General features: G+C 39.1%; 1 protein-coding gene across 3 annotated transcripts in view; it reads right to left on the bottom strand.

The window, feature by feature from the left end:
• Positions 1 to 1,450: 1,450 nt before the first annotated feature.
• The window catches only part of cux1b (cut-like homeobox 1b), a 73,914-nt gene continuing 60,615 nt past the window's right edge, over positions 1,451 to 14,749 (bottom strand). For 2 of the 3 annotated variants that reach the window (XM_059330687.1, XM_059330688.1), the window contains one exon: positions 8,653 to 14,461. In XM_059330687.1, the coding sequence (XP_059186670.1) occupies positions 13,957 to 14,461 (505 nt within the window). In that variant the 3' untranslated portion in view covers positions 8,653 to 13,956. Of the gene's footprint in view, positions 2,385 to 2,996; positions 3,062 to 3,160; positions 3,242 to 3,916; positions 3,974 to 5,214; positions 5,299 to 5,454; positions 5,572 to 5,698; positions 5,812 to 8,180; positions 8,385 to 8,652; positions 14,462 to 14,749 lie in introns of those variants that run through there. The other variant, XM_059330689.1, reaches the window with a different exon arrangement.

Genomic DNA, 14,749 nt, shown 5'->3' with positions numbered 1-14,749 from the left:
TTGCTTTTGTACATTAGAGTGCAGCGGTGGAAAAAGTATTCAGATCTCTAACTGAAGTAAAAGTACTCATAACAGTAAAATTACTCCACTACAAGTAAAAGTCCTTGCTTAAGTAAAAGTATCAGCATCAAAATGTGATTAAAGTATTAAAAGTAAAAGTACTTATTATGCAGAATGGACCCACTCAGTTTGTTGTTTTATGATTATTATGGTTTAAGATTATTATTGATTCATTTATGTATATAGGGTTTTAATTGTGTTATAAGGCTCATTTTAAACACTCATTATACTGTTGTGTGGTTTAATAAATAAAAAATGTCTTATCATGTTTTTGGTGTTAAATCTTGACCTGAAAAGTAACTAAAGCTGTCGGCTAAATGTAGTGGAGTAGAAGTATAAATGTGCATAAAATTGAAATACTCAAGTACAGTTCAAATACCTCAAAATGATACTTAAGTACAGTACTTGAAGTACTTGGTTACATTCCACCACTGCTAGAGGAGAACAGCTACTGGAACAATGGCCATCAGGGAGAAGAATCAGTCAAAAAAGAAGTATGTATGAGTTAGAAAGCTAAAAAAAAAAAAAAAATCTGCATAAACATAATTCATTAATAATCAAATTTAAAGACTCAAACCGAAAACGTAATCTCTGATTAAATATTTACACAAAATAGTTCATTCAAATCGTTTCACGTTCACAAACTTTCTGCAGATCGCCTCCAACAGAAAGACGGCCTCTGTCTAACATGAAACATAATTTGTGTCAGAATGAAAGACAGATGATTGTCTCTGGTGCAGAAGAACCAGTTTTAACTCACTTACACATCCAGAACGGAGGAGAACCTCTGACTCCACGCGGCTCAGAGAGATCAGCTGTTTGATGTTGTGGGATGAATTCATTCTTGGTTTTTGCCGTTTCATGAGAGTTGTTGACAATAAAGGAAATACAGGATATCTTGAGTCTTGGTCTGCCATTTATACTGCAAGTATACAGTACATTCCAGCCAATATTAATATATTTAAACATAAATATATATAAATGTTATAGATTTAATTTTGAGCATTATTTTACACTATTTATTGTAGTATATGTATTTATCAATATTTCTATTTTACTGTCCTGGACAAAATGCATTTCTATCTTGTAGCATACTTTTTTTTTTTTTGAGATTTTTCCTATTTCTATAATGTTTTTATATACTGTTGTATAATGCACATATTTCTACAGACTTTTTTCATGTCTTACCTTGAATTTAAACACCAGCACTTTCTCCACATTTAGATATATTTCTCTTCAAGAACAGCAGCAACTGTAACAACCAAACAACCCCCCCAGGAATCTAAATATTTCTTTACATAAACTATCATTATTTATCCCTGTGTAAGGATCATGCACAACCTGTAAAGCCAGCCTTCACTATTGCACACGTTAGATTTATAACATGTTTAAATTAAAATGATACAAGAAAATTGCTGCATAGTCTTTATTGGAATATATCTGCAATGCCAGTCAGAAAAGAAAGAAGCAAGCAGGTAAACATGCACAATAATGTGATTTAGAGGAGAATATTAGAATGAAGGACTCAGTTAGCATCAGTGTTGCTGCTGCAGAGCCTCGTCTAGCATCTCTGCATCTCTTCACAGCAAATAACAGTAACAAGGTGATTTCTGCCCCAGAGACACAAGTCAATAAAAGCCTTACTTACCAATTAATCAATCATATTAGTCAAACTCGATTAGGTCAAATCTCAGAGGAATGACAAGTACACTTCTAACTACAGAATATATATTGTTCTACCACCTCCTGCTGGATAAACCACCTTTTACAGCACACTCCCCAATCAAACATAAATTATAATGTCAACCATGTTACCTATAATCAAATATTTAATTGTATTTATTGATTCAAATTCTCTAATTATTCTAAATTCCAGCTAAACCCAGAAAAAAAACACCGACCCGAGTATTCTGGTCCCTTTGGTGCAGGAAGATCAATAAAATCTCAACCTCAGTAAACTTGTGCTCCATCAGCACAGATAATCAATATTATTATTATTAGTGATCAGTTATTATGTAAGCGTATAAGAAGGAACCTTAAGTTATAGTTTTGCTAGACTTATATATTAGTTACAACTTATTAAAGATCAAGAAAATTAAGCAAGAACCAACTGTTTTTGAATCATCAACCGTTTACAGTTTACGGCCCTAAGCTGCCCCCTAGTGGAGATTTTTAGCTACTGCAAGAACAAAAGTAAAGCTCCGTCTTCATGAGGAGCAGAATCAGGTAAACTTCTATGCAGGACATGCACGCTGCTGCTGAATGTTGAACAAGCTTAGAGGTTTTGGTCGTTCTCATGGAAACGGTGAAGGTGGTCCGAGTACCTGAGTGAGTAAGAGAGAAATTAAAGTTAAAAACTTGCATCAGGTTCTTGCAAATATGATCAAAATCAGGCTACATAATAAAAGTCTTCACTTAAAGTTTAAGTTACCGTAAAAAATTGGGATTATTAGCAAGGATTCAATTTTAAAATACATTTAGTCACATTCCTTAAATAATGGCCCATGTCATTTTTTGACAAAAAATATTTTTTTTGCCTAAATCATCTCATGACACCAGCCACCACTGGTAAAATCACCAGAGAAACCTGAAAAATGACATAGGCCTTTTTTTTTAGGAGGTTTCGATTTAAAAATATTATAAAATGTTAATATATCATATTATAATTTAAAAATATCTATTATTACAAGTCTCAATCAACATCGCTCCAGTCTCAAGTTAAATCATAGAACAGTTGCCAACTGAATTAAAACAAACAAAATTAAACCGAGTGATCTCTATTTTCCTCTGATTTTTTCTTCTTCTTCAAAAGTAATAAGTATTTGTATCAGAAAACAATTTTAAAGTAACTAACGCCTCCAATCCTGATCCAAACGGCACATGTGATAAAATAACTGTTGTAGCTTCACATTCAACTGTCGGAGGAACAAACTCACTTCTTAGCACAGAAGGCAGAGCAGTCTCTGCCGATGCTCTCGCTCCAGGCCGTCTTATACAGCACCTGGAAAAAAACAATCAGGTGATCAGTTTAGTGTTGAAGATGATGATGAAGAGGCGTTAATGCTGGATGGGAAGACTTTAAGACTTTAAGGAGACTGACCAAGAAGACCAGACAGTGCAGGAATAAAGTGTAGAAGAAAGCGACGGTCCTGGCCAGCTTGTTGGAGAGAATCACACGACCCTGATGGGCACAAAACAGATAAATGAAGAGCTGAAACAAACATGTAAAGTGTGTGTGTGTGTGTGTGTGTGTGTGTGTTCTTGTACTTCATACATAGTGAGGACCGGAACACGTTTTTAACCAACAGAGTGAGGACATTTTTGCAAAGTGAGGACATTTCGGCCGGTCGTCACTTCTTGAAAGGCTTTTTTGAGATTTCAGACTTTGTTTCAAGGGTTAAGGTTACTAAAACTAACTAAAATTATAGTGAAAAATGTTCGTCTTTGTCAACTTTTTTCATACATAATGAAGATGGATCAGACAAAGGAAATAAAGGCTAAATTTACTGTGACCTCTTTTAATCTCCCACCCAACAAATACCCCATTACAAAAAACTAAAACTAATAAAAACTAAACTAAAACTAAAGCATTTAAAAAAAAACTAACCTAAAACTAGCAAACTCACTCTAAAAACTATTTAGAACTAACTGAATTTGAAAACAAAAAATCCCAATGAAATTAAAACTAAAACTAATGAAAAATCCAAAACTATTATAACCTTGCAAGAGAATTCACTGCTCCAATGAGGGTCCCCACAAAGATATAAGTACAAGAATGTGTGTGTGTGTGTGTGTGTGTGTGTGTGTGTGTGTGTGTGTGTGTGTGTGTGTGTGTGTGTGTGTGTGTGTGTCTTACCAGGCTCAGAGTGGCTTTATCCCAGGGGCTGAGGCTCAGGTATCTGCGCTGACGCTCCTGCAAACAGTGAAGAAACCCTCAACAAAAATAAAATAAAATACATCCTCACAAGTAATCTGGTTATAAAAACACACTGTCAGATGTTTCTATATGCTGTGCATTCATCTTCACATATTCCACCGTGAAAATGTATGTAATTTGTTCCAAACTGCCTTATTCATCTCCTACATTTTCCAGAAAGACTTTCAACAAAGCCCAAAACGTGAGACAGGCTCGTATGTCAACATCATTAACTGTGTGACAGGAGTAACAGAACTGCTGGAGTTTGCTAAACTGGTGTCTTATTGTCAGTGGTGGAATGTAACTAAGTACATTTAAGTACTTGGAGAACGTTCTACTCCACTACATTTTAAGGAAAATATTGTACTTTTTACTCCACTACATTTAGATGTCAGCAAGCTTTTATCAGGACTTTTTTTGTCCCTGTCGAAGATCAGGATCTTTTTTCTCCCCCGAAAAACAGCCTGATTGTTGATTGGATAGATCGCTAAGCAGGATGTGACGTAGTACTCGATGCCACAACATTTCCTTTTTGTACATTTGTAAAAGCTAGTGAAGCAGTGTTGCCAACTTAGCGACTTTGTTGCTATAATTAGCAACTTTTCAGCTCTTTTTTTTTTTAAGATTCTTTTTTTGGCATTTTTTGCTTTTATTGAAAGTGATAGATAGAAAGGGGGTGATAGAGGGGAAGACATGCGCCAAAGGGAGCTCAGGCCGGACTCGAACCCGGCTCCGCCGCAGCAAGGACTCAGCCTTAGTGGTAAGCGCTCTACCAGTGTGAGCCACCGGGACGCCCCTTTTCGGCTCTTCTTAACGAGCTGCGGGGGCCGGCGGCTAGTGAAGAGGAGGAAGAACGAGTCGAAGCGCACATTCCTCCTGCAGCAGTCTCTCCCAGCTGCAGTCACAGAGCCGGCTAACAGTTAGCTCTGTAGCAGTACAGCGTGTATGTGCTAACAGGCTAACAGTTAGCTCTGTAGCAGTACAGCGTGTATGTGCTAAGTGATAAACTGGCAATAAACTGGTGGTTTCAGAGTATTTAAGGTGTTGTGCACACGAGAGGATTTTCAAATCTTGACTGATTTTGAAAATGTGGCAGACCACAGACAACATATTTAACTGATTTTTAATATTCCTAAGAATGCAAAATGAGCCCAATGACCCTGTGTGTGCCCAGGATAACAGCAGAGTTTCATGTGTGTGTGTGTGTGTGTGTGTGTGTGTGTGTGTGTGTCCTGTACCCTCTTGCTGAAGGAGGCGAACGGGTCCAGTCTCTCCTCGTACTGGGAGGAGTAGCGCATCACGGTGTCGTCACTGCCTCCAGCCTGGTGCAGAGAAAACACACATCTAAATGTTCCTGCTATATATTTCACCACCAAATCAACAACACGTCACAAACAAGAACGTCACCCATGTACAGCACATTCATCCATTCATCCATTCATTAATTCATTAATTCATTCATGCCCAAACAGACGCACTCTGCCAGGGTAGCTCTGCAGGAACTTGATTTTCTCGTAGAGTTTGATGTTGTCTGCTCTCAGGCTGTCCAGCTCATTCTGCAGCGCCTGCATGGTCTGCTGCATGGAGCGGCTCTCCTGCAGGGGACAGGGGAAACAAATAGATGAGAAATTAGTTCTCCAAGAGAAAGGCACAGGAATACAGGATGTGTGTGTGTGTGTGTGTGTGTGTGTGTGTGTGTACTAGAGAGAGATCGTGACTCACAGCTTCCAGCTCCTGATTGCGGGAGCGAAACCTCTCCCTTTGGCTGGAGATGATGGAGAGCAGAGAGTCCATCTGGCCCTGAGGAAGCTCAGGATGGGGGCCCACGCCTGAACCTGGAGGTACACGGACAAAAATACACTTCAATGCCATAACTCACTTCCTCTGTTATCATACACACATGCTCTCGTTCTCTTATCAAAAGATAAGATGAAAATGGGAACATTCAACTATATTTCGTGGTTAAATTTGGTGCTATTATCTGATTTTTGTCCGTCTAACTCTAGTGAATCCTCCTACATTTTCCAGAAAGACTTTCAACAAAGCCCAAAACGTGAGACAGGCTCGTATGTCAACATGATTAACTGTGTGACAGGAGTAACAGAACTGGTGGATCATCCTCTGGTGTCTTATTGTCAGTGGTGGAATGTAACTAAGTACATTTAAGTACTTGGAGAACGTTCTATTCCACTACATTTTAAGGAAAATATTGTACTTTTTACTCCACTTTAACATACAAACATGCTCTTGTTCTCTTATCAAAAGATACGTGGAAAATGGGTATATTAAACTATATTTCCTGGTTAAATTTGGTGCCATTATCTGATTTTTGTCCGTGTAACTCTAGTGAAAACCTCACAACTGGACTGTCTTGAGTGTCACATGAAGCATAGAATCACTTCTAATCACTCTAATCAGGATAGTCTGCAGCATTTAAAACAGACAAACCTCCTGCAGAGATTTCAAGAAGAGAAGTTGTGCTGTAGTCACACTTCAAGGAGGACTGACACCACTTTCACGTGCTCTCACCTCTTCTAGAACAAAGACTTCTCAGTGAGCACGTTTTCACAGAAGCCTCAAAGCCTCAAAAGAGGTTGCCCACGTTTAAGAGTTAAGATACGATCCTTTTGACTGTCTTTCAACATCGAGGGGAACAACAAGAATCTAAAACGACCTACAGATTCATTTTTATAGTTTTAAAAGAAGAGAGACACCTTAAAATCTAACTATCATTTTCAGGACAAGATTCTTATCATCCTACTTTTATAGAACAGAAACATTAATGCTACTGAGCAGCAAATTAAGAAAAATATGAATGTATATTTATTAATTTAAAAATATTGTCTTAGTCAGCTTCTCACAAGGGACAGAAAATCTTCTGTCAAAGTCAAAACAGTTTCTTTATATGACAGATTTTTGTTTTTGTGCTCCTTTTACTGGTTTGAAGCGGGCGCTGTGATGTCACACACAGTTTAAATTAAAGGCTGAACATTACTATTTGGTACAGGGAGATCTTTAATATTCTTCCTCATGAAAGGTTACAAGCTGCTGTGAAGGATAAAGACGAGTTGTTCTTAATAGATTATATACCTGAAGATCTGAAAAATCTGCCGTTGATGGGCAGACGGTTTTCTGAACGGAACTCATGATTACATGGAGACAAACAAACTAGAACTGTATGTAACTGTATTTTTTTTAATCTTAATGAATTATCCATCAGTATGTCATTATTATTGTCATTATGACTATTTTCACCATTTTTTGTGTCCAACTTTATGTAGCATGTGCTGTGTGACTGGTCGGGCAGGTTGGGTTTCTGTGTTCTGTATTGGTAATGTGTTTAAAAACAATAAAGTGTGTTTAAAAAAATAAAATAAAGGCTCGCATTTTAAAGAACAAGCACTTTTGCATTGACATAATTGAGTGCACATATTTATTTAGTTAAAGATATTTTTCCAGTCAGCTTCTCATCAGGGACAGGTTTATAAATCTTTTGATTTTTTTTTTTTTTTTGCTACTCTCACTGGTTTAAAGCTGGCGCAGTGATGTCACACCAGGTGTAAATTAAAGGTTTGCATTTGAAAGAACAAGTTCATTTCCTTAACCCATAAGAACCCACAGTGACACCCATGTAACAAACAAGCAGTATAAAAATTACCAAAAAAAAAGACACAAAATTATTTTTTTTAAAAAGGACACAAAATGACAGAAAAAAAACCTAATTTACTTAAGAAAGACACAAAATAACAGAAAAAAAACCTAAATTACTTAAAAAAGACACAAAATTACTAAAAAAGAGACACAAAATGACCAAAAAAGACACAAAATTACTGAAAAAACACTAAATTACTTAAAAAATACACAAAATGACCAAAAAAAAGACACAAAATGACTATAAAAAAAGACACAAAATGACCGAAAAAAACTAAATTACTTAAAAAAGACACAAAATTACCACAAAAAAAAAAAACACATCATAAATATGTTCTGCGTGGTTCACTTGGTCTGTGATATATCCCCCATAACTTTCCTTTATGGATAACTGGGTCTGGGTTCTTATGGGTTAAATTCTGTGTGCACTTGATTATGTCAATTCAAAAGTGCTATATCACTTTAAGATATTGTGAGGAGGTTGTTGCAATCTTTCAGTCAAAAGTTTTAAAAGAAAGCACAGCCCCAGAACTATTTAAATCCCGGGACGTACCAGCAAACATGGCAGAGGCTTCTTTGATGGGCTCCGGGATGTTCTCCATGTTGGTGACCTCTGACCCGTCGGCGTCGGGGCGGGGCAGCGAGGACATGGCCTGGATGGTGCTCAGGTCGTGCTCCAGCTTCAGGATCAGCTCCTTCTGCTCGGCGCTGGTCCGCACGGCGCCCGCAAACTCCACCTGCAGCTCTGCATAACGGCCTGTGGAGGGCGGAGATAAAAAATAACAGATTATTCTTTATTCAGGTTTCTTGTTTGTCTTTAGATTGTATTTATTGTTCCCATAATAACTCACCTGTGGAGGCTGTAAATGGCAGAAGCAGTCCAGCAACATGACTGTGTAAGATTACAGCTACACCTGGCTCTCTTGTCTACCTGATCTCTTTCTCTGAGAATACTTTTTTCACCATCAACGTGTTGCAACACAAAGACATTTCCAACAAGAAAAAAAAAAACTACCACAGCACACTTTTAGTATTTGTATAAAAGAGATTTACTTCAATTATCACACCTAGGGTGCATGTGAATAATAATGATGATGAATCAAATGTCAATCATAACAAATACATTGTGAACGTTTCATACAGTGATATTGCTTTTCAATGTTGTAGAAGGGACTGTTTTACAGTGCTGAGAACAAACAACATGATACGTTTAGTAAATAGAAAGATAAAGAAACAATGATACATGAGGAAAAACGAAAGGGAGGGAGACCCCAAAAAGGAGATAAAAAGCATCTCAGGAGTGACAGAAGTGCTAGGGAAACAACTTTCAAAAAACATCTTTAACCATCCCTTTACAGTCATGCAGCCTTTTGTACTACAACACACATGTACGCGCACACACACTCACAAAATAAGCAGTGGGAGAAGTTATGAGAATTATTACTTCCACATTGTTGATGACAAGGTTGGAAAAAATCATCTAAAAAAACAAAAAAAAGAAAACACTCTGAACTCGCTAAAGCCTCAACAAGCATCTTAAAGCTTTCCAAAAGGAGGGGGGGTGGAGGAGTCCCCCAGGTCATTTGGTTGTCAGACTACACTGTGGTTTAAGCTATGGGTGAACTGAAGCGACGACACAAGGTAGCAACATTCAGAAAACTGTCAGCAACCTTTCAACAGAGGTGGAGAACTACTTCACGATTTGGCTTTTTGCTTCCTCTTTTAAGTCTTGTGAGCTGAAATGTTTATATCGCTCCAGAGTTGATCTCTGGCTGTTAAAAATAACTAAAGAGGAAATGGGGTTAAGACTTAAAAACTAGCTGGAGCCAATGTGAGAAGTGAGTGATATTCAAAATAAAATAAAACAAATGGAGGGGGGGTTTCATAGGATGAGTGTATTGTGCTGCATTACGTGTGTATGTATTACTGAGCGTGCTATGCATACAGCACCACTGATTCGGAAAGTGTTTCCTTACAAAACCCACTTCATAAGATATATTCTAAAAGTATTACAAAAAACATCTGAGGTTTTTCTTTCTGTCTTTTTTTTTTCTTCCTGAATATGGTGACCAGTGCTGCTGTTCGGGCTTCCATTACAACTAATATGTCAAATGAATAACCACTACTTCAACAGATCATACAGTAAAGCTTTACGACTTCAGAAAACATGATATGATATACAGCATCTGTTACACCTTTACAATGTTATTCAACAGTGTATAGAATCATCTGATTTAAATTTGTAGAAAAATATCTGTGGATCATGGAAAAGTCCTGAATCGTCCCTTCTCTCCTCCTGCCTTCAAACAAAAGCATACTGTGACACAATAGTGAATCAATAGCTACTTGATCGACTGTATTTACACGTCTCTTTTCCAAATAACCATTCGAATTGGCACACGTCATTATCAATACCTGTAGTGCCGTTATTAATGTCACAGCAAACCTGACACAAACAGAAAAATACAAAATGCCCTATGAATAAATTCAGTGTTATTACAGTGTACGCTGTTTCTGCATGCTTCCTCCTTCATTCAATGCTCTGGCCTTTCGCTGCTAGTTAAGGTTATGTACAACGTAAGAAATGCATTGTGGGAAAAAAAAACCAACAACTGTCTGAAATAAAGACCCTCGGACCGTAACACGTCTGCAGGTCAGTCGTAAGAATACACAAGCTCCTTTTACTCTTTCACTGCACTCCAGGAATTATATATATATACAACCCTCTCCAGAGAGCTGAGAACAACTTTTAAGTACCAATATGAAGATTATGAGAAATTAATTTTGGGTCGAGATGTGGGATATATCACGGACAAACTGGGTGAAATCGTCTTCATCTAATGACATCACTAGTTTGGTGCCCTGCTTGGCAGTTAAAGGCACAAATCTGATGATCTCACGTGGTTTAGGTGAGGTTGATGGATCTGGCTATAAAATGGCAAATGGGTTAAGTGCTTATATACTTTACAGTAGCTATTTATCACCATTAAACATACTGGGGTTGTCCAGTCGGAGGTGATGAGCCTTCGGGATTCTGGAGAAGACGGATGTTTCACATCAGTCGTCCACAGGAAGCGTCGATGTTTTGAAGAATTTTACAATTATTAGATAAACTGGAAAATCCAATTTCAACTAATGCATCTTAATGCAGTGCAATGAGGTTATCAGTATCTTTTGACAGTCTGCCAATATGTCTGGATGATCCTTCAGGGGAAGGGGAGGATTACGGATGGACTGAGGAGATTTTGGGGTAGAAACCAAAACAGGCGTTTACTGGTAATATCTACAACTTTACAGGATGACGGCCCTTTCTGTCACACAGTTATGTCGTTTGAAATAAGGGGCTACTGTATAAGAATACAGTTTATCATGGAGAAAACATGGGTACAGCTATCTTATGTTTTAATTTTTAGTGTTAAGATGCGAGTTAAGAGTCTGTGCTTGGTTCACAACCAATTTTTTTTTTTTTTTTTTTAAAAGGCATACATTTCCCAGGATCCCGGGATCGTACTCTGCTGTAGTGTTTACAGACCCTGTCCCAAGTTAAGTCTTCAAAAAGATCCTAATAAGTGCTTTATTACGGACTGCAATATAAATTCTGCATAATCATAGGCTGGCTATCTGTTCAATCTGGCGTAGCACCCCTGCTAGCTGGTACACTTCTCTAATCTCAATTTGGCAGATATGACCTCTTTCAAGTTAACTTGTGTTTTCAAGTTTAGGTAATTTCATTTGACCTATACACTTGGACCTGTAAAAGTTCTGTTAATGTGACAGAGTGGGCGACCTCTATCTAAAGAAAGCTGCATGCCCTGCCGAGCATTAGTGTTGGGCTTGCCCAAGAAACAGCCGCAAAAAAAACAAAAAACATTATTGGAGGATAGAAAACAGGAAAAGAGATATGCTATCATATATTCACTGATCTTGATATGTCCTTTGATTCTCTAGCTAGCAATTTAAGAGCATAACAGTTGTGGTAAAAGCTTAATGCTTACGGGAGCATGAACTGTAGCAAACACATTTTTTTCAAAGCTATTGAAATGACACTAATCTTTAGGATTCATGAATATACAAACAAATGAGAACTAGTACATCTTTGTAAATATTAACCAATACTGCCGGCAGTCTATACGTCTAATAAAAATGTTACTTGCCCTCAGGAACAGTATAATCCCTTAAAAAATAGACAACTCAAATGATAAGACATTAAATGAAAAATACAGCACCTATAAATAAGCAGAATAAAAACCAAACTATAAATGCAAAATAGCAATAAAACCAAGCTACAGTAAATCATAGTATTACACTACTTTGTGAGAAGATTAATGTAATGGTAACGCATCAAACAGCTTAAAGAAGGGTGTCAGTTGTGCACTAGTAGTGTGTGCAAGTAGATACGAAATATGACCCCACTCATTTGGAAACACTGAACACTCCTCAATCGCACACACTTGTGCACACGCATGTATTGACAGGCATGTGTTTACATGCACCCACGCAGTCGCACGCACACACACACACAAAGGGGAGGCAGTAGGCTGACAGGCACTGAGGGCTTGTGTGGGACAGGGAGGAGGTGATATGCCTTATAATTTGTAGTGTATACAGTAGAATTCAATGCAAAACATCCCTGGATACAGGATAGACTGGAGGAGAGTGGTAACTACTCACACCAGGGTTGGGGTGAATTCACTTTGACGGCAATCAACACAAAGTACAGATTAGTCAGGTACTCTATGCTGCGATTTATTCGCTTAAAAACCCTTTCTTTTTTTTCTTCTTCAGTCAAGAATGTCATTATTGATAATCTTTAATTTAATTCTGAGTGAATTGACCTCGACCCTGACTTACATGCAGGCAAATACAAATGCACACAAGACACATACACACGCAGACAAACATACATACGCACACACTCTTCCTGATTTGGCCTATAAAAAGATGTGTGTTTGTGAACAGAGAAAATTTGTCGGTGGTGCAGACACACACACGCACACACACTCACACACACACACACCCAGCAGGTCCAGTGCTGGGTAAAAGCTGTGACGTGCACAACCTAAAACAACAAGAGACACGCAAAGTATCACCATGTCAGACAGCTACAGTACTACGTGAATTCATTGTATCGTATTTCAACAACGCAACATTATTCCATTCTAATTGTTTTTTTTTTTAAAAACAGTAACTTGTTATTCTCTTATTTTCTGTTCTTATTTTGTACTAATTAAAAATGCTTCCTAAAATTCCCTATTTTGTACTCTTTAGAGTCAATAGACTGTGCAATCTCTTATTGGCAACCAAATTGCAATATCAAAAAAAGAGATCATCCTTCATCCTTAAAAGAAGGGTTTAAGGAGGCAAAAAGAGGGTTCCTTCCATCCTTCCTCTTCAGATGAGTGCGTGTGTTTGTGAGGAATTAGAGATCCTTCTGGCCATCACATGGCTGTCAGCAGGATAGGATATGGGACACGACGGGTCAAAGTTCATCTCTCTTACATCAGTAACCATGGCAGCTCAGCCGGCAGGCCTTCCACTACCCTCTTAAGAGTGTAGGAGTGAGATAAAAAAGAAAACATGCTGCCATTGAGAAGAGAAAACACACACACACACACCATTTTTTTGGTGTACACACACACAAACAGGTGCACACTGACACAACCCCTAACATACAAACACGCACATACACACACACGCAGTGAGTGAAAAAGGCAAAGGGTTTGTAACAGTCACTCTACAGTGTGAAAAATGAGGCGTCTCACTGAGTGAGGGGAGGTTTGTGGACACTTGGGAGGTGAGAAGAAGAGCGGAAAAAATCTCCTTTAAGAAAAGTGAGAGTTCTTGTAAGAGAGTTCCTGTCTCTATCTATCATCTATCAGTGTCTATCACTGTGACAGCTGCTGTGTCAGGCCTTGCCTGTGTTACTGAGTCCAGGTTTCAACCCCAGCTGTGGGTCAGACCCCAGCTCAGGACTAACCAGTCTGGTGCACCAGTGGCTGGTGATAGGGGGAGGTACAGCAGGGCCGAAGGCCAGCAGGACGGCTAAGTGCTTTTCTCAGTACAAAAACAAAACTCAGTTTAAAAAAAACGGAGAGACACGTACGTTCTCTTATTTTGTTCTTCTAGGTATTCAGTAAATCTTCTTTTTAAGGGTTTTGCCAACCACTCTTTGTTTCTTTCCTCTTTTCGGAAAGCTTCTACGTAATAAAAATGGCTGCTGAGCTTGACTTTGGCTGTGTCCACTCTCCAACTGGAACAGAGCAGGAGGGGTCCAAGGTTAGAGGTCGTGAGGTTATGAGACAAGAGGGATGAAGGATGGTCAGGGGGAGCTAGAACTCCCACTCTGAGGGATCCTCTTTGCTGGCAGCCTTCTCCAGCCTGTGGATGATGTTATTGAGATTGGCTGCTTTCTTCTTGCGCAGATTGTTGTCCCTGGGGTTTCTGGCAGGGCCAGAGGCTGGGATGTTAGTACTAGAGGCAGAGCTACTGGAGGAAGCCTCCGTGAGGCTGAAGAGCCCCAGTCCTCCCTGTCCACAGCTGGAGCCCGGCCCGGCTAAGCCCGAGGTGGTGCAGTCTAGCTGGTCAGGGGAGTTATTAGAGCCCCCTGCCTCAGACTCCACCTCCATGTCGTCTTTGCATCCTCCTCTGTGATCCTCCAGGCCGATGCCCAGTCCCTGGCGTGTCTCCACTGTGCCCTCAGATTCTGTCCCATCACAACTGTCCCCCTCTCCTGATTTGGACCCGCGGAGGGACGGGGAGCCCCCCTCGCTGCCCGGCCCCAAGCCTCCCGCCGCCTGGATCTCCTCGATGAAGAGCTCTCGCCGGATACGTGACCTAGTGGAGACACACGGCTTCAGTCACGCTACTTAAATCATGAAATTCAATTTGTCAGATGCAAAACGTCTCACATTGTTCTGATCACACAACATTATATGATGATGTCCTGTTGTGACAACAGGGAAGGAACCGAGGCCTTCCTGAGACTAGACCCATTTATTTAACAATACCATTTACCATTTACATTACCTAAAGCAAGATCTAACGCCATCAAGCGCACGTTTCTGTATAGAGGTATGAAAGAATGGAATTCACTGCCTAAAAATATCAAACTCACCACTAACA

Source organism: Centropristis striata, chromosome 4 (genome assembly GCF_030273125.1).
Source record: "Centropristis striata isolate RG_2023a ecotype Rhode Island chromosome 4, C.striata_1.0, whole genome shotgun sequence".
NCBI lineage: Eukaryota > Metazoa > Chordata > Actinopteri > Perciformes > Serranidae > Centropristis > Centropristis striata.
The sequence above is the reverse complement of the archived record's forward strand: the minus strand, read 5'-3'. Positions and strand labels throughout refer to the sequence as shown.